This window comes from Dendrobates tinctorius, unplaced genomic scaffold (assembly GCF_039654945.1).
Source record: "Dendrobates tinctorius isolate UK_male_01 unplaced genomic scaffold, ASM3965494v1 ptg000028l, whole genome shotgun sequence".
Classification (NCBI taxonomy): Eukaryota; Metazoa; Chordata; class Amphibia; order Anura; family Dendrobatidae; genus Dendrobates; species Dendrobates tinctorius.
This window is the reverse complement of record NW_027361696.1, coordinates 82,514,642-82,542,488: the sequence shown is the minus strand read 5'-3', so window position 1 is coordinate 82,542,488 and position 27,847 is coordinate 82,514,642. Positions and strand designations below refer to the sequence as shown.

Genomic DNA, 27,847 nt, shown 5'->3' with positions numbered 1-27,847 from the left:
CCAAAGAAGGGACGGCATATTCCTGCCTCCGCCACCTCCTTATACTGCTATTGATGGCGACATCCAAAGCGTTATATAGTACCAATGTGTGCCAGCATGGATCGTGGACAACTTTATTGGAAAAAAAAATACTTTGTATTTTTACTAGATAAAAAGCCACACAAAGCTTATATTATATATATATATATATAGTGTGTGCTGACGTCACTGTGTTCTTAGCCTAGTCACATACATGCAGCATATGACGTCACATGACTATGCCGCGCAGTGGCCACCAGGTGGCGCGCCCGCTGTGCAGAGTCAGGCCGCCGGCTGCAGGGCGGAAGGTGGAAAGAAGCTTCTGGAAGAGGCTGGAAGTGTCAGCCCCATACACTATAACGTGCCGGGGCTGAGGCGGAGACTCCCACTCACAGGCGGTGACCGGGCGCAGGTAGGTGTAGGCTCCGGCGCATGTTACAGGTGGGAATACAAATCCCGGCACGCTCCTCGGTTCCTGGTGCAGGTAATTAGTGAGCGCTTGGTGCAGCAGTGGTGGTCAGCCTCGGTCATGGAGCCGCTACCCTCGTCTGTCCTTGTTCTCAGCAGCTATGCGTGTGCCTGCGGTTTGGATCACCGGATGTAGTGAGTGACATGCGCGGTGTATCCTGGGAGCTGTAGTTTTTCCTGTACAACGTGGCTGGTGCTGTGATTGGGCGTGCGGGTTATATAAGAGTGCTGTGTGCCCACATGTGGCCGTATAGCCAGGGGGGCATCAGCAACCTCACAGGGGTCGTCTCCTAAATTTGCAGTAGTTTTGCTTTCAGTCATCAGCCACACACAGCCTGCAGTCCCATTGTACTGCTGAGGTTTAGCATCGCTCCTCTACCCCGGGTGCAGCACCCAGCCGCTGATCGTAGTGTACTGCTGATCTGCAGGTGACCGCAATTGTGATGGGCAGTCCGGCTCTTTTTGGTGATCCAGCTCTCACGGCTCCGCTCACCGAAAAGAGCCGGCTCTTTTTCGACTCCTTTTGGATCCTAAATGGATCCCTAGTGTATATGTGTTATGGCGTTCTAAACTCCGCCCACCTACCGCATAAACCCCGCCCACTCGCTATTAAAAAAACCATTAGATTGCTTAGTGGGCGGAGTTTTGTTGCGGTGGGCGGAGTTAAGTGCCGACCACCGTGATTTTGGGCCCAGTGAGAACCATTCAAGAATTTTAGTGGCGCTCACTGGGGTGCCGGCTCCCATCATTCACCGCGGGGAGCCGGCTCTTTGCGTTAGATCGTTCGTAACCGACACATCACTAGACTGCAATGTGCGGCTGCAGGGAGAAAATGGCTCTAATCTGTACCCCAGGGATACCTGCATCAATGGCCACACTGTCTTCCCACCCCTAGAAGGTGCCCACACCTGCCCCCCCCCCAGGGAAACACACACTGGTTACTCTCCCATGGACGCCTACACTGTCCCCCTGGGGCGCCCACACCTGTCCCAATCTGCCAAGGGTGTCCATGACTGTGTCCAGCCCCCTGGGGTTTCTACACTGCCCCCTCCTCAGGGTGTCCACGCCTGTCCCCGCCTGCCAGGGGCGTCCACCCCTGTCCACCCCCCAGGGATGCCCACACCATTTCCCAAGCCAAATCTGCAGCGTGTCCCCCTGTACAGACACACCCCAGGTGCCCCCTTTTCCGCAATGTGTAGTTGGGTGTACAGTAAGTGCAGACTGTGCTCCTGACCGGGAAAAGCTCCTGTTATACTTCTCACTGTTCCTGTAATCCCCCGTCCTTGACGGAGCAGAACGTCGTGTCCTCCCTGTGGCAGAGGTGCGGTGTGTGCTGGCGGACCTGTATGGCACAGCGCCTCACACTGCGCTCTCCTGCACAGACGCCCACCGCAACACAAAAGGACCTAAGTGTGACGTCCATTCTCCGGCAATGGTCCCAGATTCTGCAGGCTCCATCCAGCCCGTGGCCATCATCAGTCCTGTATGCCCCCAGCTGGAGGCTCAGACGCTGTGTGCACCGACTCCATGTGATGTGTCCCCGGCTACAAGGTGGCTGAACACTGCCGAGACATTCAGAACACGTGGGACTGGGTCTGCGACCATATACTAAGAGCTTTTTTTCTTTTGTGAGGCTCTGCTTCTGACTTTTCTTTCTGTTGCAGACTTTGGAACATCATGGCTGAAGAGGAAGGCAGACAACATCCGCGCAGTCTTCAGGGCTTGCTGCACATGGCCATTGAAGCTGGAACAGAACCGGGCAGCGAACTCCAAACAGGACAGATGTCACATGAGGTACAAATCTCGAAAAGGGTTTAAAGAAAACCTCCGAGACCTGCGATCCTGCAGGGAACGTGGTAGAAATCCCACTCCCATTACAGGCTCTAGTTACTAAACATTGCAATGTTTCCGATTGCTGCAACCTTTCACTGATATCATAAAGTGGTAATAAAGCGGAGCCTTCTCTCCCAGGGATTCACTGTAGGGAACACACTCCCTATAATCACGTCAGGTGAAGGGGCTGAACATTGCTTCCATCTGCCCATAGAGGTGGAATGACTCCTGTTTCTGTGCTCTTTTCTGTATTCTAAGGCCAGATGTGAGTGCCGATTCACCAAGAACAGGGTGGGAGCCGCAGGTCCCCTCAATGCTTCACCAATAGATAAAAGCAAAATTTGAGCCTAGGTGCACACTGTGTCCGTTTTTAGCATACAGTGTGTGTATGAGGCTTTTTGCTGATGTATACTGTAACATGCCCTTAGGAGACCATTCATTAGACGGAGGCCAAAAGTGTGTTCTTTCATCTGGGTTGCACCTCTGCATACTGTCTAACATAGCAGACTGCACGTTCCTATACTGAGGGTAACTACAAAGAGACACGCTATGCAATATATACGTTTCTTCACAGTGGGTCTTTATGGTGGCCTCTATTGTGACTGTGCCCACTGAGCGTATGCATCCACCTGTGGGCACACATGTACCGTTGACTGAGCCGTAGGCCTCCTGCACACGTCTGTGTTTAGATACGTACGTCAAAAAATGGTACCGGTGTAATCAGTGTGTCTGTTTCTACCATCAGTGTGTCATCCTTTTATCCATGTGGTGGATTTTAATTGCATCAGGGTCCTACCTACCCATAAAATCAGACTTGGAAGCGAGGTGTTCACATCTACCCTGGAATTCAGACTTAAGTCTTAGGCCGGGGTCACACTGGCGAGGAATACGGGAGAGTGAGAGGCTCTAAAAGCACGCATTAGACACGGACCAATGATTTCTATGGGGTCACTCGCACCAGGCGTATATTTCTCATCCGTATCCTACGCTCCGTGCCACTCGCAGCATGCTGCGATTGTCAGCGTACTACGCCCGTAGTACGCCAATGCAAGTCTATGGGTGCTCAAAAAATACGGATTACACACGGACCACACATGTGACCTGCGAGAAATACGCACCCGGTGTCTTTTAGCAAAGCTGGCAATTCAGTGCGCTATACAGTAAACTCACACTGACAGGTTTAATAAAGAAACGAAAGAATAGATATAGACACATAGAATGCATATATATATGTATTCTATGTGTCTATATCTATTCTTTCTTTTGTGTTATAAACCCTGTCATAGGGCTCCATTATATGTCCATTTTGCAAGCCTGCGAGAAAATCTCGCCATACGGATTACATATGGATGCTGACATGCGCAAAATACGCGACCACACCTTGATTACGGATGACATACGGAGCACTGTTTAGGGGCCATTCATCCGTATTACGCATGTAAAATACTGACCGTATTTTGCGCAGGTTAGTGTGACTCCAGCCTTAGAGAGGTATTCACACTAGACACACAGTTAGGACCCATCAGTTTTGAGACCACCCTGTCGTTGGTTGATGGGCATGCATGAATTGGCCAAATTGTGCTAAGCGTCTCATTTTATCCTAGTATCCAGAAGCAGTGTTGGTGTTCACATTCCATATATTTCATCTAGACATGCTTTAGCACTACAGAGTGCAACTTTTTTATTTTATTTACCATCGGTGTCACCTGTGTCCATTTTTGTCACCCGTGTCTGTTTTTACCATTTGTGTGTCATCGGAGTTTTACACAGATAGATAAAGAAATAAATTACCAGCTTCTATACTGTGCAGTGTTAATCACGTACACGCATATTATGCAGATGCCATCCGTTTGATCTACGTGTTTTTCACAGACCCATAGACTTGTATTCGCCCTTGTGATTCATGACACCGGAGAAAAACTGACAAGTGAACAGCACCACTGATTATAATTGGAATGTGTTGAATTCATGAAAAAAAAATTGATACGACACGTACTGGAAACCCGGACCCGTGAAGGAGGACATAGCACATCTAACTAGTGTGCGTTTCCCACTGCTGGGTGTCATTCTGACCGGTTGGCGGTATGAAGATTGAGGTGCTGTAGTGTAGACGTGCCCAGAGAGGGATGAAATGCTCCCTATCTCTGCAGAGTGAGTATAGCGGGGTGTAGCATGTTCCAGCTTGGTCCGATTTGTGTACCGGACAGCGCCACGTAAAATGCAGGCAGCTCCTGCACCCATCCACCTAGCGCACCAAGTCAGTCGCCTTTTCAATTTGTAGTCGTGACTGGTCCAATAAATCCAGTGGCCCATTTGAAAATAGCCTTAGCCAGAATATTGCCAATTCTTAGCTTACAGAAGCTACAAGAAGGGACTAGGCTCATAAAAGGTCATTTATCTTGGACAGTATAGGACTTTGGATGTTTTTTGGCACCATAAACCAAGAGCCTCTGCCATCAGAGGAGCAGTCCTATGTCAGATAATGATGGTGCATCTGCAAATGTCAGGGGAGGGTCTCAGAATCCTTCAATCTCCAGAACAGGGCTCCTCAGATTTCTGTCCCACCAGGTGTAGAATGAATGGAGAAGTGGCTTTGTACAGGAAGGATGGGGTTTGGTTCTGGGCTTCCTAATTAAGGAGATGGGTGTGGGTCCTAGAGGTGCTACCCTCATCCATCAGATATTTAAGATCTAAGGAAGTAATAGCCCTTTAAAGGGAGGTGAGCACCATTTATTCCTGCTGGAATGCGTGCACATTCACCAGTAGAGGACACAGTATCTGATCTAAGGTGGCTCCAATGGCGGCACATCACATAGTTATAGCCCCAGAGGTCAGTTCTCCAGATAAGCTACTTTTGTATGCTCAAAAAATTTTTAGGAATTCGCCAAAATCCGTTATTTTATGCACATGTGGACTAATAGTTCTCTGAATGTTCTTTGGGAAGGGTGGAAGCTTTTAGTTTCTGCGTAAGAAGTCTCTTCCTAGGTTGGATCTGGCGCTTTTTCCAGTATTAATCATGACTGCATTAGGTCAGCCATGTAGGATCTTGGCCAAAATGTGTATTATGTTAATGCCCTGTCCTGGCCAACCTCCATTTGGAAGTTAAATCGGAATTATGTTTACAATGGCTTTCCCTCTTATCCGCGTGCTACATGCCATATTTCAGCTGGTCTTTGACAGTGCAGAGCTGCGGTCGGCTCTCCAGATTTAATCCTTCGTCCTCCTGAATGCCAATCACTGCTATAGCAACCTCCTGGATGCATTCTCGTTTACGCTTTTTGGCTTTATATTTTTTATTTTAACTTTTTCTGTCATTTGTGAAACATAAGTTTTATGGTGGGAGTTTAAGCCAAACCATTTACTCAGACTCCAGCTCCTCCGTTTCCATGACACCGACTCCACCAAAATGGGCTCCGACTCCACCGCCCTGGTGAGTGGGTTGCCAGTTGAACGATGGTTATCAGCTATGTAAAGTGTATGGAGGGGGCTTAAAACTTTTTTTTTTTTTTCCAGGAGCTTGGGAAAATACTGTAGATTGTCCAACAAGTTCCCCTCCTGTGTACTTCTCCTCTCTCGATGATCAGGTTTGACAGAGTTTAACCTTTTTAGATTTTGCCTTTCCGCATCGCAGGCCGCTATAGTTTTATTATATTTTCCTTGATGTATACACTTTTTTTGGACCCTTTAGGGGACCCCACGAGTTGTGTTGTTTTTTTTTTTTTTATATATTTAACTGTTGTAATAATTTTCATCATCGGATGCACAGTGTGTGCAGGTTTTTGCTTTGTGTAATGTTTGCATAAGAAAATGAATTATTTTTATTTTTTAGACTATGCTCCCATTCATTGCAAACAGAAAAATATATGTTGGAAAATCCCATTTTATTGAATTTGTATTCCTCCAGATTTTGTAACTGTCAGCCCCTACATTGTCCATCTGGCGCGGTTTGCGTCTCCTGCCCCGATACAGGAGCATTACGTCATATTTCGATATGACACCAGGCGCACAGATACGTGCCTCGTGATGCTTGCGGTCTTGCTGTGATCTTAAGCAGATGGAGAGCAGAGAAGTGCTGCCCTGCAGATGCAGATTCAGTTTCTGCTTTTAGATGGTGGTGATGGAAAGCAGCGTCCTTGTACATAAACAGCGACGAGGATCCGTGAGCGACTCCTACACATGATTAATGGCTCCTGCGCGGCCCATGATGTGGGAGAGCGTCGCCGCAGCTACAATGCCGTACTAGTCTAGATCCGAGCGCTGCGGATGATCAGCGAGGCGCACCGTAATCTCTACTTCTTATAGGGGCATTCATGTAAAGTGCAGTAATTAGCTGGTGTCTGCTACGGGGAAGATCTGCTTGACCGAGCTGCACTAAATCTGCATCTGAAGGAGTCGGTGATTAATGAGAATTTAACTAAATGGCAAACAATTCTTGAAAGGATGGATCACAGATCTCTCCAGTATATGTATTTTTTTTTTTGCGCTCCGGCTTGTAGAGCAATGCTGCAGGCACAATAAGGTTTTAGTATTTACAGCAGAGATTTCTGAACCAAAAATGCAGGAAACGTGCTGCGTAAAATATGCGCTAATTCACACCCCGCTTCCCCCCGTGGTTTTTGCATGAGGCTTCAGATATCTTATTTTGCAGGTACTAGGATATGCTTCAGTGTTTGTGGCCAAACTATGCAGAAGAAAATGCAGAGAATATTTAGTGTGTCTTTTTCACACTGGGCAACAACTAGTTTTATTTCTTAGTTTTTGACCCCCTTCACTCCCAAAAATATATTAGAAAAATTGTCACCATGGTGTATGTATAAAATGATTTGCAGAAGAGGTCGTACAGAAAACAGGCAACAAATACATGTCCAAAAGGCTTTGCATCGAGCCTTTCAGTGGCCCATGACCTGGTCATGGGATGGCTAAGAGAAATAGATCATGTGATGCACGGGAAAAAAAAGGTTTTGTAGGTGGCGTATATATTTTTTTAAAATTTAATAAGAGACTAAGAAAAGCCCCATTTCCAGATAACCCCTGTAAGAAGTACTCCTCATTGTGTGCTGTCCATTGGTATGAGCAGGTACAACAGATGGGGGGGGCTCCCGGTCACAGGTTGGGATTCTGTTTTTGTTTTGCCTTGGTCTGTCACTATAATGTTAACACATCTTTCGTTCTTTTTTTTTCTGATGACCCCTGTGATAGAGGAGACAATGGCTACAAGAAGCAATGAGCAGTGCGTTTTCCGGCCAGGCAGATGAAGTTCAGCAAATGAAGGAGTGCCTGAGGGAGCTCAGCGGCGGAACAAGTGACGAAGATGGGGCTGAACGGAAGGAAAAAGCCCTGGAGTTACTTGCAGACCTGTGTGAGAATCTAGACAATGCTTCTGGTAAGATACATGATGACCTCAGTAAAGAGCTATCTACTTTATTTACTGAAAATTGTTTTTTCTGGAGCTTTAATATTCTTTAGGTGATCAGTATCTGATCAGAGGGAAACCACTGATTGAGGAGGTCACAGCGCCATACATTGTGTAGTGGCTGTGATTGGTACTGCAAGCCCTCTTTTATTAGTTTGTATGGGAGGGCAGCTACTTCCCATGAAAAGTCGGTGACGGGAGATCAACCCCCAACTGACCTAATATTGATGATCTTATCCTAAGGATAAGCCTTCAATATTAACTCTGGCAAGTTGTAGCTTTATTTTGGATATGTATAACATTTTGATCCCTTTAGGATAATTCCAAATTACAGTACATTGTTCATTTCACAATCTCTTATGAAGCTCGTGCACAGTGGATCAGTGTAGATGTGTCCTCTGCGATCGCCACTGATCATGATAATGAATAGGCTCCATTGCTCGCCGGTGGCCCGCCACTGATCTTCCTGGACGGTGGTGCTCCTGGCCTCGAGCGTGGAGGAAGCAGCCCCGATTCTTCTTACTACTTATTCTTGAAAATGGTACGGATGCATTTATCTACTGGCTGATAGATCACCTTACAGTAAAAATCCTTATTCCCAGCTTACGTTATGATGGCAGCATTGACCGTCTTAGTGTCACTGACTCTAATGCGCAGGCATGCATAATACATTTTTTTAATGTGACCTTTTGATTCTCCCCCAGATTTCTGTAAGCTGGGTGGCATGAGCTTGATGTTGACTCGTTATTTGAGTTCCCCCGAGGCCGAACTGCGCTGGCGAACCGCTGACCTGATTGGCACTTGCAGTCAAAATGTGCCCTTCGTTCAAGAGATGGCGCTGAGCCTCGGTGCTGTGAGCAAACTCTTGAAATTGCTGGACCTCGACACCAGTGAAACCGTCAGGATAAAGGCGCTCTTTGCAATATCTTGTAAGTGTTGTTCACGCTTTATTAATGTTGGATCAGCTTTTAATTATAGAAATAAAAATGAAAACACAAGGAACTTAACGACTATTTATCAATATAACCAGTGGATGGGCGCTCGTTCATGGGCCGAAGAAAACTCCATGTATCCTATACAACACACGTCCACAAATACAGGGACAGAATCTCGATCTAAGAACATGTATGGCCTCCCCTGTGTGCAGCACGAGCATTAATCCCGATTGTGTCCGTACAGGCTTGGTGCGGGAGCAGGAGGCCGGACTTGCTGAGTTTGTGAAGTTGGACGGGTTTTCTGTGCTGATGCGCGCCATGCAGACCCATATACTGAAGCTGAAGATAAAATCGGCGTTCTTACTGCAGAATCTTCTGATCAGCCATCCCGAGTACAAAAGTAATAATAATGGAAGTGTTTAACTGACCATTCTACATGCATCGGCTACTATTAAAGGGGGGATCAAGGACCGTTTCACTTTTTTTGTTTTGTGTGCGCTTCTACGGCTTCTGCTGACGTCACGTTGATAAAGCAACTCTTCTATGTTTCTGTTCTACCCGGCAACAGATCAGAGCAGTCACTCACCGCTTCTGCCAGCGATTCTGCTGCTGAACATCAAGTCTTCCTCCTCCGCTCTGCCCTGTTGACGGGGCGTGACTGTCAAAGTCATGCTGACTGACCGTTGGCTTCCCAGTTCCCTAACTGCAGGTTGCAGATAGTCAATCAGCATGATGCCGACAGTTGCGCACTGTCGACAAGGCAGCCTGGAGGAGGAAGAGTTGATGTGGAGCAGCAGAATCACTGGCAGGAGTGGTCAGTGAGCGCTCTGATATGGCGCCGGGTAGGACAGGCACATAGTTTCCTCAGTTAGGAACTACCTGCCTGTTTAGTCTTTAGGCCCATAGCAAAAAAAAAAAAAGTCCTGGACAACTCCTTTTGAAGATGCATTAATTATACATGAAGCAATTTGTCCAGTTTGGAAAACCCATTTTATATATCATACTATTAAAATTGTGAGTTAATAGAGGGGGATTCAGTATACCTGCCTCCTCTTAAGAAGAATAGAGAATTTGGCACTTGTATTTCAACAAAGCTCTTGCATTTCACAAAAACCGAGCCAGAAAACTGATCGGAGCTGATAAATTAGGAAAATTCTAATTTGCTGTAAATAACGTATAGTCTCATATTCATTATGTCTGTAAAGCGTCATTAATCCCACAGCCTTTACAGACATCATCACTGTCCCTATTGGAGATTGTGAGCCCACCAGATAAGTTCCCTATCAGTATGTCTTTGGAGTGTGGGAGGAAACCCAGGCAAACAAGGGGAGAACATACAAACTCCTTGCAGATGTCATCCTTGGTGGGATTTGAATCCAAGACCCCAGAGATGCCAGGATTCAGTGCTGATCACTGAGCCACCGTGCTGCCCGAATATCATGTTCTAGATGCATCCACCCTTCTCTAGAAATGCATTAAAGGGGTTGTCTACCACTAGAATCTGATGAGCGCTAAGTGCTGGACTGATAAAGATTGCAAGGGAATCCCTGTAGCAGTCCAGCGCTGAGTGACACACAGTCTGTTCCTTGCTATAGACTTGGCACCACTAATCTGTACCAGTACTTGTAAGCATCGCTAAGTGCATACAGTGCTAATATAGTCAGGCCAGGAAACAGACTGACTACTGCAGTGCTGGATGCTATAATGAGTGCTCAGTGCTGGTCTGGTTGAGAGATTCCCTACCAGTCCAGCACTGAGCACTCCCCAGCAGCACAGCAGGCGATCGATGTTCGCCCTGGCTAGCACTGAGGCTATACTAATACTGTATGTGTAGAGCATTGCTGACCGTAGCGGGCATGGGTACGTGGTTTTATTTCACAAACTCTCATATATTACGATATTTACATGCACTATGCTGGCATTACTTTAGTTAAAGGGGCTATGACCCCTTAGTTTTTTTTTTTTTATCACCATATGGCCTGCATATGGTATAATAAAAATGAATTGCACATACTCTCCCCTGGATCCCCTTCCGTTCCTCTGTCCCACTGACTAGGTATCCCGCCACTCTCTTCTCCCCACTAGTCAGTGCCTGTATACAGCAGTGAGCAAAGCTTCACCACTGCTGCCACTGATTGACTGAAGCGGTCATGTGCCGACCAGGCAAGAAGAGAATAGAGTGGCAGAGAAATGGACAATGAGTTGGAGAAGCGGTGGCGTATCCAGGGGTAGAAAACGCCTTTAAATAGACTCCTTGCTCAGGACAGGATCACTTTAGGAAAATATTTGCCTGTGGCCAGTTATACATGTGAGCACACTGTCTTTGTATGTATGCAGGTACCTTGTGTGCCATGGGGATGATCCAACAGTTGGTGTCTCTGCTCCGAACCGAGCATAGTCCTTTCCATGAACATGTCCTCTCTGCTATGTGCAGGTAATTTCCACATTCTCTGTTTTTTTTTTTTTTTGGTTTTTTTTTTTTTTTTTTTTTTTTTTTTGGGGGGGGGGGGTATATTTATGATGACCTCACGACTTAACAGTAGTTATTCTATGAAGAATATTGTAAGTATATAGGATACACATTTTATACATATTGGTACCTGCAACTATTCACATCCTGTCTAGCACCAGCTTTATATGGTGGAATTAATGTTATTTTTTTGCACTTGGATCATCTAGAATGACAACATTGCTCAATTTTATGAGAAAATTTGTGTTCAAGCGACATGCAAATCAGGCTGTGGAAGTGCACTGGGGGTGTGTCAATGCACTTGGAAGAAGCTGACCACTGACAAGCCCCAGTGCGCTTCCATTCTAATTTGCACATGTTTTTACACTAGATTTTTTATGACTGGCATATTATCATTTTTATATAGCATTACTACTGCTTATCATTGGAAAACATGTTGACAGGCTCCCTTTAAGGGTATGTGCACACGTAAGCGTTTTTTTTCATGTTTTTTAGGCGTTTTTACCAAAAAAAAGCTTAAAAGCATCCCATTCATTTTACTGAATTCCGCACTTTTTGTGCATATTGATGCGTTTTTTTCCGCGAAAAAAAGGCATCACGGTAAACGCAGCATGCTCATTAATTTTGCGGAAAAATCCACATTTCTAGCTATTTTCTATGAGACTGGGACCGCTCCGGAAAAAAACACATAAACGCGCGTTTTTTGCTCAAAAAAGCGCAGAAAATGCGTTTTCTGAGAAGGAGTCCAGTTTTCAGTCAGGAATTTTCTGCATACATGTGCACAGACCCTAAGGCTATGTGCACACGCTGCGGATCCGCTGCGGTTTTGGCCGCAGCAGAACTGCAGCAGTTCTGCAGACAATGTACAGTAGCATGTTATCCTATGGGATTTACATTCTGCTGTGCACATGCGGATTTTTAACTGCGGAAAAGCTGCGGTTTTGAATTCGCAGAAAGAAATGACATGTCACTTCTGCGGATTCTGCTGCGGTTTACCATCTCCATTGTAGAGGTGATAAACCGCAGGTCATTTTACCTGCGGTTCCGCAGATAAAAAATCCGCAGACCAATCCGCAGCGTGTGCACCTAGCCTAAGTGTTGTTGGTAGGGAATACCCCTTTAACATTATAGTGACCTCTTCCTGACAGTCTGATTCTAATCCTTCAGCATACATCATCTGGCTCCTCTCAGGTCCCATTAAAAATTTATCATGCCTCTTATATTTCGGATACAATACCAAAATCTGAAAATAAATTAAAAAAAAAAGTCAGATGGTGAAATTGAATAATTTATGGTATTTTGTGTTACAATATTGAAGAAAAAAAGTTCTGGAACTTGATCGATAGTTGACTACTTTCCTTTACCGTGTCTAGTATGGCGACAGATTTCCCACAAGGCGTAGCAGAATGTCAGGCGCCTGAATTGGCTTTTGAAGATTTGCTGAAAGAACGATGTAAAATGGTCGAGAAACAGGAAGAATATCAGGTACAGAATATGGGCAGCCTATGGGACAGTTTTGTTTATTAACCCCTTTCTGACATCAGACGTACTATCCAGTCCACGGTACCCGGGCCCATATGATCGGGGATGGGATAGTACGTCTAAGCGATCAGAGGCACTCCTGGGGGGGGGCGCCACTGTTCGCGACCGGGAGTCAGCCGATTATCACAGCTGACACCCAGCACTGTGTGTCAGGGGCAGTCACGGACTGCCCCCAGCACGTTAACCCCTGGCACACTGCGATCAAACATGATCGCAGTGTACCGGGGGAATAGGGAAGCATTGGCAGGGAGGGGGGCTCGCTGCGTGCTTCCCTGAGACCCCTGGAGCAGCACAATGTGCTGCTCTGCTCCGAGGGTCTCCTTCCCTGCAGGCCCCCCTATCCAAGATGGCCACAGGGGCCTGCAGGGAGCTGGCTTCCTCAGTGCCTGCAGACAGCAGGGCTGAGAGCCTGCAGCAACGCCTGTCAGATCGGCAAAAATAAAGCATTGTTTTTTGCTTTGTTTTCTATCTTCATACCGCCGAACAAAAAGTGCAATAACGCGCGATCAAAAAGATGTATATAAATAACCATGGTACCGCTGAAAACATCATCTTGTCCCACAAAAAGAGCTGCCATACAGCATCATCGGCGAAAAATTAAAAAAGTTATAGTTCACAGAATAAAGCGATGCAAAATAATTTTTTTTATAGAAAATTGTTTTCATTGTATAAAAGCGCCAAAACATAAAGAAACCTCATTTATGTTATTTATCGCCTTATTGGGGGACACAGATTACCATGGGTGTATGCTGCTGCTGCTAGGAGGCTGACACTATGCAAAAAACAAGAAAATTGACTCCTCCCAGGCAGTATACACCCACCGACAGATACCAAGTACCTCAGTTTGTGCTTAGTGTCTGTAGGAGGCGGACTGGGATCTCCCCAGATCCGCATCTAACCATTTTCTTTTAGGTTTTGTGTGTGTGTATTAATCTTTTCCCATTTATTTTCCAGATTCTACACCGGGAAACAGGGGGTAAATGTTCACCCTGCTTTCCCATATCATGCGGCTGAGCGAGCAGTGTACCGCAGGCAGGACTTTTTCCCTATCACCCTTTGGTGCTATGGGCGGACGACATGTGGCCGGTCCTTGCCAAAACAACTCCTCATCCCTATCTGGGCTGAGAGGAACACGGTAGTCGCCATCGCTCCCAACAAAAGGACGCCGTCTTCTACGTGACACGGGTAAGAGGACCTCTCCCAGCGGCCTGTTCCCTATTCATGCCCCTGTGGCCGTCCTCTTCAGGGACGTCAGGTAAGATCCTGAACGATCCCTTAGCCCCGCATGTCTCAGGAAGCAAGAGTGGTCAAGAAGATCAGTCTGCATTTGAATCTCCCGCCTCTCCTAGCCGCGCGTCTCGCATATCAGCCGCGCTCCCTTTTAATACAGAGGCACATGCCGCGGGGGTCTTCCTGGGCTCAGGGGGCTCTTTCTTACATAGCAGGGTAGCGCAGGCTCACCTTAATTAGCGGCGCCGCGGGTGTCAGTGTTGAAGCTTGGGCGGGGAGGGAGACCGCTTTCACTTTCTCTTTCAGCCGCGCTTCATTTTCCCCGCTCTGAGCGCGCTCCCTGTTACTCTGGGCGCGCTTTCTTCTGGGCCCTTTCCACCCTATCACAGCTTGTCTTTCTTTTTTGGGGATGTCACTCTCCCTTTTTACCGCGCCCCCCCCCTCTGCTATTGCTCAAGCTCCTCCGGGCGCCAAATCCCGCCCTCCGGGCTCACAGTCAGTTTCCTCCTGCAATTTTCTCTGCTTCCTGCACTGCTTGGGGGACACGTCGGGGTCCGGCTGCTCGTCTGATTCTCGGTAGGCCCGGCGCTTAATGGCAAATTGGCTCCCCTCTGCAGTACTTTTCGGTGTAGTGCAGCCATAAGGTGTATCTTTCCTATGCTCAACCCTGCAACGGCTCTGTCTTTCAGGCCCACCGTTACCCATTACGCCTGTGCACGCTGTAAAAAGAAGTGGGCTTCAGGTCAGTCGTCACCCCTCTGTCCGTCCTGCGGTCCTTCAGTTATGTCGGCCTCAGGAGCACACCAATTCCCGGGATGAGGTTACTTCCCACCTCCCAGAGTGGGCCGGCAAGATGGCCGCCGGTACGGGGATGGCGCATGCGCAGCTTCAGATCTCGTTCCGAGATCTCGGGGGACGAGATCTCGTTGCCGAGATTTGAATCTCGTCCCCCAAGATCTCGGCATGAGATCTGAAGCTGCGCATGCGCCGTCCCCGGACCGGCGGCCATCTTGCCGGCGTCCATGCTCCCGGAGGCCACCGCAACATGGCGGCGCCCAGCAAGGGGTGTGCGGGGGCCTCCGGGCTGCGAAGAAACGCCGGCGGAGCCGCCGCCCCTGCACCGGAGCACAGCCCGCTGCCACCACCGCACCGCAGAGCACCGCCCGCTGCCACCACCGCAGAGCCCACCTGCCCCAGCCCCAGCACAGCTGCCACAGCTGCCCCTGCCCCAGCCCAGCCGCCCCTTCCCCAACACAGCTGCCCCAGCACAGAGCCGCCGCCGCCACCGCACGAGCCTGGACCACTGAATGACCCCTGTGACTACTTCTCCACCTGTGCCGGATCCCTTCCCAGGTAAGCTGAATTCGGACTGTAAGACGGACCCCCATTTGACACATTATTATTTTTTTCCCTATTTTCCTTCTGAAAATTGGGGTGCGTCTTATGGTCCGATGCGTCTTATAGTCTGAAAAATACGGTACTTAGATGTCCTGTATCCCTTTGATGTAGATCTGCTCACAAAATGGACCAAAGCCCCCGAGGTGGAGCCTCCCGTCTCTCGTATAGCCTCTAAGACGGTTCTATCCCTTCCGGACGGGGCATTGCTTAAGGATCCAACAGACAGGCAGATAGAATCTCTGGCTAAGTCTATTTTTGAGGCATCCGGCGCCTATCTCTGCCCTATTTTCGCTTCCTCCTGGGTGGCAAAAGTCATTTCAGCTTGGGCAAAAACTCTTCGCAGAGGCATCTTAGCGGCACCTCCCAAGGACGAGCTGGCAGATCTAGCAGATCAAATTAATCATGCGGGTAAATACCTCTTAGCCGCCTCCTTGGATGCGGCTGGGTGCGTAGCAAGGGCTAATAGCAACATAGTAGCCATACGCCGAGTCCTTTGGCTAAAGTCATGGAATGCAGATACCACCTCTAAAAAGTCGCTTACCAATCTGCCTTTCCATGGTTCTCGGCTCTTTGGAGCCAAGCTGGATCAAATAATTTCGGATGCCACTGGTGGTAAGAGCACTTGTCTCCCTCAGTCTCGGCCAAAACGCTTTTTTAACAGAAAGGGTTTCCGGCCGTTTAGGCCCTTTCGTGTCTTCTCGTCCACAGAAAAATCTACCCAGCAAGATCGGCCTTCCGCCTCTAGGGAGCGAGAGCAGAAAAAAACCATTTTACAAAAACCCGCTCCCCGCTGGAGATCTAGAGGACAATACTCCAGGTCTTCAGGTGGCCGTTCCGGTAGGTTCTCCTCCAAGTGATGGGTCAACCCCACCTGGAAGTTTTTCCAGGGTGGGAGGCAGACTTTCCTTTTTCGTGGACGCTTGGCTGTCTGTCGACGACGCTTGGGTCAGGGAAATCATCGCATCCGGACACAAGATCGAATTTGCTTCCCAGCCAAACACGTTTTTTCCTGTCTCGACCTCCAAGACAGCGGTCCCACATTCAGGTTTCTTTCAAGCCGTCTCCTCCCTTCTTTCTGCTGGAGTGATTGTTCCCGTTCCCTCAGACGAACGGTTTTCAGGGTTCTACTCAAATCTTTTCGTAGTCCCGAAAAAAAACCTGACCCTTCGGCCAATCCTGGACCTCAAGTTGCTCAATCGCCATGTGAAGATTCTCCACTTCAAAATGGAGTCTCTTCTATCAGTGATAGCCTCAATGGAACCCGGAGAATTCCTCTGCTCTGTGGACATACGGGATGCTTATCTTCACATCCCTGTTTGTTTGCAACATCAGAAATATCTTCGGTTTGCGATTCAGGAAAATCACTATCAATTCACGGCTCTTCCCTTCGGCCTAGCCTCTGCTCCCCGTGTTTTCACGAAGGTGATGGCGACGGTCATGGCCATCCTTCGATCCAGGGGGATTTTCATCATCCCTTATCTGGACGATCTCTTGATCAAAGGCTCGTCCCGTCAAGACTGTCTCCTAAGTCTTCACATAACCCTGGATACCCTCGGCCGTCTCGGATGGTTAATCAACAAGGAAAAGTCCATTCTCAGACCCACTCAGCGTCTGACCTTCCTAGGCATGGAATTCGACACGAATCTGGGCCGGGTGTTTCTTCCGAGGGAAAAATTTGCATCTCTGTCCAAAGAAATTCGAGCCCTCAAACGGCCGAAGCCCAGTCCCCTTCGGCTCTGCATGAAAGTTCTGGGGAAGATGGTGGCTTCCATGGAGGCAGTGCCTTTTGCCCCCTTCAGCTGTCCCTCCTCTCAGCTTGGGACAAGACGACGTTGTCCTTAGACCGCCCCATTCTCCTCCCTCTCAGAGTGAGGCAATCCCTGACTTGGTGGGCAATGCCTACATCAGTCCTCCAGGGGAGGTCCTTCCTCGTGCTCCAGTGGCAAGTCATTACCACCGATGCCAGCCTTCTAGGTTGGGGAGCGGTTTTCCATCAGAGAACGGCCCAAGGACGCTGGAATCCACAGGAAGCTCTGCTCCCTATCAATCTTCTCGAAATCAGAGCAATCTTCCTGGCCCTTCTTCGCTGGCAACCTCTTCTCGTCGGCAAGCCGATCCACATTCAGTCAGACAACGCCACGGCCGTGGCGTACATAAACCATCAGGGCGGCACGTGCAGCAACCAAGTGATGTCAGAAGTGGCCAAGATACTGCGCTGGGCAGAACAGTACGTTCCAGCAATCTCCGCTGTTCACATTCCAGGGGTGGAAAACTGGGCAGCCGACTTTCTGAGTCGTCAAGGCCTAGCGTCAGGCGAATGGTCTCTCCATTCCACAGTCTTCGATCAGATATGCCAGCGCTGGGGTTATCCGGACGTCGACCTCATGGCATCTCGGATGAACCACAAGGTTCCGCGTTTCGTAGCCAGGTCCAGGGACCCTCTAGCCGTCGCTTGCGACGCCCTAGTAATTCCGTGGTCCCAGTTCCAACTCCCTTATCTGTTTCCACCTCTTGCCTTGATCCCAAGAGTGGTCAAGAAGATAAAATCGGAAGGCGTGCCAGTGATTCTTGTGGCTCCAGACTGGCCAAGGAGGCCTTGGTATGCGGAACTGGTGAACATGTTCGCGGACGTCCCCTGGAGGCTTCCAAACCATCCGGATCTTCTCTCGCAAGGCCCCCTTTACCACGAGAATTCTCGGTCTCTGAATTTAACGGCATGGCCGTTGAGGCCGCAATCTTAAGAGAATCAGGTTTTTCCAACCAGGTGATTCAGACGATGATCAAAGCCAGGAAACCAGCCTCTTCCCGCATCTACCATAGGCATTGGAAGGCCTTTTTCCGTTGGTGCGATGATAAAAGTCTTTCCAATGTCCTTTTCCATTCCGTCCATACAGGGTTTTCTCCAGTCTGGCTTAGATTCGAGTCTGTCTCTCAGTACCCTCAAGGGCCAGGTTTCCGCTTTGTCTATCCTTTTTCAAAGGGAGCTCGTTTCTTTACCGCAGGTTAAGACATTCCTCCAAGGAGTCGCTCATGTGGCCCCTCCTCATCATTCACCAATAGAACCGTGGGATCTCAATCTCGTTCTTAGCGCTCTCCAAAAAGCGCCGTTTGAACCCATCCAGGACATTCCTTTGTCTTTTCTGTCATGGAAGGTAACCTTTCTGATTGCCATAACATCCATCAGAAGAGTTTCTGAATTAGCGGCCCTGTCATGTCGTTCTCCTTATCTGGTACTCCATCAGGATAAAGTCGTCCTCAGGCCCGTTCCTTCTTTTCTCCCAAAGGTGGTATCCTCCTTCCACATCAACGAGGATATTGTTCTTCCATCATTTTGTCCTGCTCCTTCTCACCCTCTTGAGAAGTCACTCCACAAACTGGACGTTGTTAGAGCCTTGCGTGTTTATCTCGCTAGGACTGCTTCATTTCGTCAATCCGATTCATTGCTGGTCATCTCTGAAGGTCACCGGAAGGGGCTTCCGGCATCCAAATCCACGATTGCTCGCTGGATTCGTTCTATTCTGGAAGCATACCGTCTTCAGGAAAAACGGCCGCCTCCAGGAGTGAGAGCTCACTCCACCCGGGCGGTGACAGCTTCGTGGGCCGTTCGACACCAGTCTTCGGCTCTGCAAATTTGCAGGGCCGCGACCTGGTCGTCTTTGCACACATTTTCGAGGTTCTACAGGGTTCATACCCAGTCCTCGTCTGATGCAGTCGTTGGTAGGAAGGTCCTGCAGACGGCGGTGGCGCACTGGCCGACCTAAGCCCTTCCTGTTTCGTTCCTTATTGCTGTTCCCACCCTTGGGACTGCTTTGGAACGTCCCATGGTAATCTGTGTCCCCCAATAAGGCGATAAAGAAAGATGGATTTTTGGTTTTTACCGTAAAAGCTCTTTCTTGGAGCCTTCATTGGGGGACACAGCACCCTCCCTGTTTAAGTTGTACCGTGTTGGGTCCTTGAGTCCCTTGTTGGGTTGGTACATATGTTTATAGTTCCGTGGCTTCTCCTACTGCTTTCTCACCAACTGAGGTACTTGGTATCTGTCGGTGGGTGTATACTGCCGGGAAGGAGTCAATTTTCTTGTTTTTTGCATAGTGTCAGCCTCCTAGCAGCAGCAGCATACACCCATGGTAATCTGTGTCCCCCAATGAAGGCTCCAAGAAAGATTTTACGGTAAGAACTAAAAATCCATCTATCGCTGTAATCGTACTGACCCGAAGAATAAAACCACTTTATCAATTTTACCTCACGGGGAACTGTAAACGCACCCCCCAAAAGAAATTCATGAAATGCTGGTTTTTGTTCATTCTGCGTTCCAAAAATCGGAATAAAAAGCGATCAATAAATGTCACGTGCCCGAAAATGGTACCAATAAAAAACGTCAGCACGTCCCGAAAAAGGTGAGACCCCACATGACTCTGTGGGTCAAAATAAGGAAAGATTATAGCTCTCAAAATGTGGTGATGCATAAACTATTTTTACAATAAAAAGCGTCTTTTAGCATATGACAGCTGCCAAACATAAAAACCCTCCATAAATAGTAAATCAAACCCCCCTTTATCACCCCCTTAGTTAGGGAAAAATAATAAAATAAAAAAAAATGTATTTATTTCCATTTTCCCATTAGGGCTGAGATTAGGGTTAGGGGTGTGTTGGGTTTAGAGTTGGAGTTAGAATTGGGGGGGGTTTCTGCTGTTTAGGTACATCAGGTGCTCTCCAAATGCAGCCAATTCTGCGTTGAAAAAGTCTAACGGTGCTCCATCCCTTCCAAGCTCTGCCATGCGCCCAAAACAGTGGTTTACCCCCACATATGGGGTATCAGCCTACTCAGGACAATTGCACAACAACTTTTGTGGTCCAATTTCTCCTGTTACCCTTGGGGAAAAAAAATTGGGGGCAAAAATATCATTTTTGTGGAAAACATTGATTTTTTTTATTTTTATGGCTCTACATTATAAACTTCTGTGAAGCACTTGGGGGTTCAAAGTGCTCACCACACATCTAGATAAGTTCCTTGGGAGGTCGAGTTTCCAAAGTGGGGTCTCTTGTGGGGGGTTTCCACTGTTTAGGCCCATTAGGAGCTTTACAAACGCGGCATGGCGTCCGATCTCAATTCCAGCCAAAAAAGTCAAATGGCACTGCTTCCCTTCCAAGCTCTGCCATGCGCCAAAATAGTGGTTTACCCCCACATGTGGGATATCGGCGTACTCAGGACAAATTGCACAATAAATTTTGGGGTCCTGTTACCCTTGGGAAAATAAAAATTGGGGGTGAAAGATCATTTTTGTGGAAAAATTATTTTTTAATTTTACGGCTGTACGTTATAAACTTCTGTGAAGCCCTTGGTGGTTCAAAGTTCTCACCACACATCTAGATAAGTTCCTTGAGGGGGGTATAGTTTCCAAAATGGTGTCATTTATGGGGGGTTTCCACTGTTTAGGCACAACAGGGGCTCTCCAAAGGTGACATGGCGTCCGATTTGAATTCCAGCCAATTTTGTGTTGAAAGTCAAATGGCGCTCCTTCCCTTCCGAGCTCTGCCATGCGCCCCCACATATCAGTTATCATCCTACTCAGGACTCCTGTTACCCTTGGTAAAATAAAAAAAATTGGACCTGAAGTAATTTTTTTTGTGAAAAAAAAGTTAAATGTTCATCTTTTTTAATCATTCAAAAAATTACTTTGACGCACCTGAAGGGTTAAACTTCTTGAATGTGGTTTTGAGCACCTTGAGGGGTGCAGTTTTTAGAATGATGTCGCTTTTGGTGTCACTTTTGGGTATTTTCTATCATATAGACCCCTCAAAGTGACTTCAAATGTGATGTGGTCCCTAAAAATAAAATGGTGTTGTAAAAATGAGAAATTGCTGGTTAACTTTTAACCCTTATAACTTCCTGACAAAAAAAAATTTTGGTTTCCAAATTGTGCTGATGTAAAGTAAACATGTGGAAATGTTATTTATTAAGTCTTTTTTTGTGTGCCGTATCTCTGTGATTTAAGGGCATAAAAATTCAAAGTTGGAAAATTGCAAAATTTTTGCCAAATTTCCGTTTTTTTCACAAACGCAAGTTATATGAAAATTTTACCACTAACATGAAGTACAATATGTCACGAGAAAACAATGTCAGAATCACCGGGATCCATGGAAGCGTTCCAGAGTTATTACCTCATAAAGGGACAGTGGTCAGAATTGTAAAAATTGGTCTGGTCATGAACGTGCAAACCACGTTAACTTTTTTTTTTGTTGCTAAAAGCATTTTTGCAAAGAGATTTCATTAAAAATGTTTAACAATTTGGCATCAATAGCTGGTATGTATTACAGCATGAAGCTGGCTGCAGAAAGGGTTAATAGAGAACAGCCATGTTTTCTCACTGGTGGTACAGTGGGTAATCCAGGACTGAAGAACTAACAGGCAGATTTCTGCCACCTGCCTGTTGTGCCCAGCACAGAACGGTCACGGACCGCTCCTGCCGGCGATCCTGTGTATTCTGCTGACATAACGTCAACAGAGCAGCGGCTTCTCTTCCTCTCTGCTCTGTTGACGGCGTGACTGCTGAAGTTATAATTGACAGCCGTCTCCCCGCAGTCAATCAGCGTGACATAAGCAGTCACACCCTATCAACAGAACCGCTAAATCTCACCATTCGTGCAGATACGGCTGAAACGGCAGCGAGTGTAAACTGATGAGTTCTGGGGCAGTGCGTGTTGGAGATGCACGGTCGGGTGACACCCCCATTGTACGGGAATCTGAGCACTGGTAAATTATACCCTTACCTCCTATGCTAACTGCTCATTTACTTGTTACAGTCTGATTTGTATTTCTAGGGCTGGTTATTTGCATAAGCCCAGCTAATTGTTTTCTAGCACTCCGCAATTAAATTCTTACTGTTAATTAGCTATGAGACTAATGTGATAACGACTAGTTTCTTTTATCCGACTCCCTTCTCATCTTTTCCCTTTTGTATTCTATAACTCTTTAGTGGAGATGAGGTAGTTTTCCATAGAGAAGAGGATATCTGATCCACTGTGATGAGATATGTGTCACCAAAGTACAGAATTGTCACAACGTGATCATTACATGTACTGTATACTTGCTGCTCGAGGTCTATGTGTTGCCTTTTTACTTTCGAAGAATAGTTGTCTGCAAAGGTTCCAGTGCTACGGTGTTGGTCTTCCTCTAGGGCAGAGCTTCACAAGCTCCTAAGAGAAATTGCTTCATTGATCCTTGTTTGGCTTCCCAAAAAGTAATATTTGATAGAGAGAGCCATCTACAAATGCAGTCCCAGAGAGCTGCATAAGGGAGAGCGGGACTTCACATTCTCCAAATAAGTCCAGGTCCACGTCCAGAACTTCATCCTACCAGACATTTATCTCATACTAGTTTATGGCCCGATGCTATCGCATCGGGAGGATGCGATAGCATCACACCTCTTGCCATGTTAACCCTCAACACACACTCCTCTCACCTTTCACCATCTCCACTCACTCTTTCACTCCACATACGACCCCTTCTCTCACTCCGTCTCTCATACTCACGCCGTCATCGCCGCTGCTCCACGATCCCCGACATCTTCTTCCGCCGGCGCCATCCTGGATCCAGACGTTGTCCACGCCGGCGACATGTTCTTGCGGCGACGCCATCTTGAGTATCGTGAAATCCCGCGATAGTCAAGATAGCGTCGCCGGAAGAACATGTCGCCGGCGTGGACGACGTCGGGATCCAAAATGGCGTCGGCGAAATCTCTGTGTGCACACGCTGCGGATTAGGTGCGGATTCTGTAAAATCCGCAGGTGAAACCGCAGGTCAAAAGACCTGTGGTTTTACCTGCGGATTGCTCTGCGGTTTTGCCCTGCGGTTTTTCATCTCCTCAATAGAGGAGATGGCAAACCGCAGGAGAATCCGCAGAAAGAATTGACATGTCAATTCTTTCTGCGGATTGAAAACCGCAGATAATCCGCGCGGAAAATTCCGCACCGTCTGCACTGCGGTTTTTGATTCCCATAGGGAATCATGGTACTGTACACCGCAGCAAAAACTGCTGCGGGTCCGCAGCGGCCAAAACCGCTGCGGAACCGCAGCAAAATCCGCAGCGTGTGCACACACAGCCTCACACCTCTTGCCATGTTAACCCTCAACACACCACACCGCCTCAACACACACTCCTCTCACCTTTCACCTCCACTCATGTCCTCTCACTCTTTCACTCCACATACGTTCCTTTCTCTCACTCCGTTTCTCATACTCACACCGTCATCGTCGCTGCCCCGACATCTTCCTCCGCCGCCGCGATCCAGGATCCAGACGTTCTCCAGGCCGCCGACATGTTCTTGCGGGACGCCATCTTGGATTTCGTGAAGTCCCGCGATATTCAAGATGGCGTCGCCGCAACAACATGTCGCTGGCATGGGCGACATCGGGATCCAAAATGGCGTCGGCGTAATCTCGCGAGATTTCGCCGACGCCATCTTTTTGGATCCCGATGTCGGCGGCCTGGAGAACGCCTGGATCGCGGCGGCGGAGGAAGATGTCGGGGCAGCGACGATGACGGTGTGAGTATGAGAAACGGAGTGAGAGAAAGGAAAGTATGTGGAGTGAAAGAGTGAGTGGACATGAGTGGAGGTGAAAGGTGAGAGGAGTGTGTGTTGAGGCGGTGTGGTGTGTTGAGGGTTAACGTGCGTGTGTGGTGACGTCACCGGTTACAACTGGATGGAAGTTGTTACAACCGGAAGCTGGTTAGGGCATTTATTATTATAGATACTTGTGAAATGCCATAAATGTCTTGGATAATGAAAATCAAAAGGAGGATGCACAGCTTAGTTGACATAGGGTGCGTCATCATGTACACTACCGTTCAAAAGTTTGGGGTCACCCACACAATTGTGTTTTCCATGAAAACTCATACTTTTATTAATCAAATGAGTTGCCAAATGAATTTAACATCTAGTCCAGACATTGACAAGGTTCGAAAGAAGATTTTTATTTGAAATAATAATTTTCTTCTTCAAACTTTCCTTTCATCAAAGAATGCTCCCCCTTTGCAGCAATTACAGCATTGCAGACCTTTGGCATTCTAGCAGTTAATTTGCTGAGGTAATCTGGAGAAATTTCACCCCATGCTTTCAAAAGCCCCTCCCACAAGTTGGTTTGGCTTGATGGGCACTTTTTGCGTACCATAGGGTTAAGCTGCTACCATTACAGCTCAATGGGGTTGAGATCTGGTGACTGCGCTGGCCACTCCATTACAGATAGAATGTCAGCCGCTTGCTTCTTCCCTAAATAGTTCTTGCATAATTTGGAGGTGTGCTTTGGGTCATTGTCCTGTTGTAGGATGAAATTGGCTCCAATCAAGCGCTGGTGTTGCAAAATGGAGTGATAGCCTTCCTTATTCAAAATCTTTTATCTTGTACAAATCTCCCACTTTACCAGCACCAAAGCAACCCCAGACCATCACATTACCTCCATCATGTTTGACAGATGGCGTCAGGCACTCTTCCAGCATCTTTTCAGTTGTTCTGTGTCTCACAAATGTTCTTCTGTGTGATCCAAACGCCTCAAACTTGGATTCGTCTGTCCATAACACTTTTTTCCAATCTTCCTCTGTCCAATGTCAGTGTTCTTTTGCCCATATTAATCTTTTCCTTTTATTAGCCAGTTTCAGATATGGCTTTTTCTTTGCGACTCTGCCCTGAAGGCCAGCATCCCGGAGTCGCCTCTTCACTGTGGACGTTGACACTGGCGTTTTGCGTGTACTATTTAACGAAGCTGCCAGTTGAGGACCTGTGAGGCGTCGATTTCTCAAACTACAGACTCTAATGTACTTGTCTTGTTGCTCAGTTGTGCAGCGGGGCCTCTCACTTCTCTTTCTACTCTGGTTAGAGCCAGTTTGTGCTCTCCTCTAAAGGGAGTAGTACATACAGTTGTAGAAAATCTTCAGTTTCTTGCCAATTTCTCGCATGGAATAGCCTTCATTTCTAAGAACAACAATAGTGTCGAGTTTCACATGAAAGTTCTTTTTTTCTGGCCATTTTGAGTTTAATGGAACCAACAAATGTAATACTCCAGATTCTCAACTAGCTCAAAGGAAGGTCAGGTTTATAGCTTCTCTAATCAGCCAAACTGTTTTTAGCTGTGCTAACATACTTGCACAAGGGTTTTCAAGGGTAGTCTAACAATCCATTAGCCTTCTTACACAGTTAGCAAACACAAAGAATCATAAGAACACTGGAGTGATGGTTGTTGGAAATGGGCCTCTATACACCTATGAAGATATTGCATTACAAACCAGCTAGAATAGTCATTTACCAGGTTAACAATGTATAGAGTGTATTTCTGAATCATTTAATGTTAGCTTCATTGGAAAAAACTCTGCTTTTCTTTCAAAAATAAGGAAATTTCTAAGTGACCCTAAACTTTTGAACGGTAGTGTACCTTTTTTTTTTTTTTTCCTTTTTCTTTTTCCTTCATAAATGGATGACGATACTCATTTAAAAGGAAGTGTCCATGTGTGTGATAAGCCTTCAGTCACTGCGTGTGACGTGTATGCTGTCATGATTCCCCGGTATTGCTGGTCCTAGCGGGTGGTCACCTCCAGCACTCTGTGACCACGAGCTGACTATGCACTCGTGGCTTCTCTTAATACAAGTGAATTCAGAGACGTTGGATGAGACTAGTCATCTTGTGACCACGTGTGTACATTACATGGACATGAACATGAATGCTGGAAAATCGTGACCGCCTGCGCCGCGCACGCTGTCACAATTCTGCAGTAGGTGAATTAGGTCTATTTACTCTAGAAAAGAGAAGACTTAGGGGAGACTTAATATATATGTACAAGTATATCAGAGGGCAATACAGAGATCTCTCCAAGGACTGTGACGAGAACAAGGGAGCATTCTCTTCGTTTAGAGGAAAGACAATTTCTGCACCAGCATAGAAGAGGGTTCTTCACGGTAAGAGCAGTGAGGCTCTGGAATTCTCTTCCTAAAGAAGTGGTGATGGCCAACTCACTGAATGAATTTAAAAAAGGAATGGATGTTTTTCTTGTGAGTAACAGTATAGAAGGTTACGAATAACTTAATATTATAGATAGATGGTTGACCCAGCTTAGGGGAATGAATTTTTTTCCCTATGAAGAAAATTGGCTTCTACTCTGTGGGATTTTTGCTTTTCCCAGGATCAACAATGCAGATCAGCTGCACTAAAAATAGGCTGAACTAGATGGACATAAGGCCTTCCTTCAGCCTTCAAAACTATGTTACTATGATGCGATCTGGACAGAAGATGTGGGACATTACTCTATACAAGGGAAATTACCGATCCCTGACACCTGGAAATACGACACTTGCCTACGTATAAAATTGTATTATTGAGAACTTCTCCAATAGAAAAAAAACCAAAACATTTATTTATGCCTCTGTACAGACAGATATGCAGTATGACACTATACTGCTATTCCTGTTTTTTTTTTTCTCTTTTAGGAAGAGCTGGATTACTGTCAGCGGCTTCTGAAGATCTGTTTCAGAGACAATCCTGAGGATAATGGCATGGACCGGTGATCTGATGTGTCCACCAGTGGTGCCCCGTGATGGGGCAGGATGAAGATGATCTAATTTATGGACTACCCGGATCCTCTCAGATGTGTAATCTTTGTTTCAAAAGAAAACGTGTTAAGAATCTGGGATTTTTTTTAAATAAAAAAGTGAAAAATATTGTCGATAATGTCTCTCACTTAAGTGGGGAACAACCATCACTACCCAAGTTTTCAAAAGGGAATTCACATTATATAAACTCCACCATAGCTCTGTATAGGATGATGCCAGGTTTCTGATAAAGTGGCTGTCTGATGGTGATCAGGTAGAGTTTGCTTTAATCAGCTTCCTTACATCCAGTGTACAAATAAGTGCAATACATAAGTGTTGCAGGAATTCGACCAGTGATCACATTACTGAAAGTTTAACTCCCATAGTGGGACGAAGTAACCAAAAAAAGTGAAAAACCAAATGGGAAACATGTTTGGGGCCTAAATTGTAGATAATTTTTTTTTTTTTTTTTTTTTTTTAAAGTTACAAATAATTGAAATTGACGCTTCGGGAAAGACCAAAGCAATAAAACTCACATTATGTAACTTATACAGTGAACATCCATGTAGAAAAAAATATATATAATCTATACCCAAAAGATATTTATCCTTTGCCTCATTGGGGGACACAGACCATGGGTGTTATGCTGCTGCCATCAGAAGGCTGACACTAAGTAATACAAAGAAAGTTAGCTCCTCCTCTGCAGTATACACCCTCATTCTGGATCCCAGAGAGCCAGTTCTTGCTTAGTGTCCGTAGGAGGCACACGGGTCTGGTCTTCAGACCAAAAGCTCTTTTTTATTTTATTTTCCAATTTTTAACATTTTTGATTTTTACTTTTTCCATTGGATGAAAGGGCGATGGATCCTTTCAAGGCTCCGATCTCCCCGAACCATCAACAGGCGAGCACGGGGAGTGTTGCCTCCCTGTATCCTCTCCTGCGACTTGGGATGCCATGCCTGG

At 46.8% G+C, this 27,847-nt stretch overlaps 1 protein-coding gene across 8 annotated transcripts; it reads left to right on the top strand.

Moving 5' to 3' along the window:
* The first annotated feature begins 291 nt into the window (after positions 1–291).
* Positions 292–27,013, top strand: HSPBP1 (HSPA (Hsp70) binding protein 1). Of its 8 annotated transcripts, none has more exons than XM_073571095.1 (8): positions 292–430; positions 2,151–2,280; positions 7,519–7,702; positions 8,437–8,661; positions 8,912–9,067; positions 11,005–11,101; positions 12,511–12,622; positions 26,783–27,013. In XM_073571095.1, exons 2-8 carry the CDS (start codon positions 2,164–2,166, stop codon positions 26,858–26,860), a joined length of 969 nt encoding a protein of 322 aa, XP_073427196.1. In that variant the 5' UTR covers positions 292–430; positions 2,151–2,163; the 3' UTR covers positions 26,861–27,013. The 8 variants fall into 8 exon arrangements, with proteins under 8 accessions (XP_073427196.1, XP_073427199.1, XP_073427197.1 ...); XM_073571098.1 differs by having other exon boundaries at positions 401–502; XM_073571096.1 differs by lacking the exon at positions 292–430 and adding an exon at positions 503–621.
* The last annotated feature ends 834 nt before the right edge of the window (positions 27,014–27,847 follow it).

Bases quoted from the DNA above. Each gene is read 5' to 3' on its own strand.
- HSPBP1 (XM_073571092.1), top strand. From the start codon at position 1,919: ATGGTCCCAGATTCTGCAGGCTCCATCCAGCCCGTGGCCATCATCAGT. The intron at 2,281-7,518 runs GTACAAATCTCG...CCCCTGTGATAG, and splicing joins CAGGACAGATGTCACATGAG to AGGAGACAATGGCTACAAGA. The intron at 9,068-11,004 runs GTAATAATAATG...GTATGTATGCAG, and splicing joins CAGCCATCCCGAGTACAAAA to GTACCTTGTGTGCCATGGGG.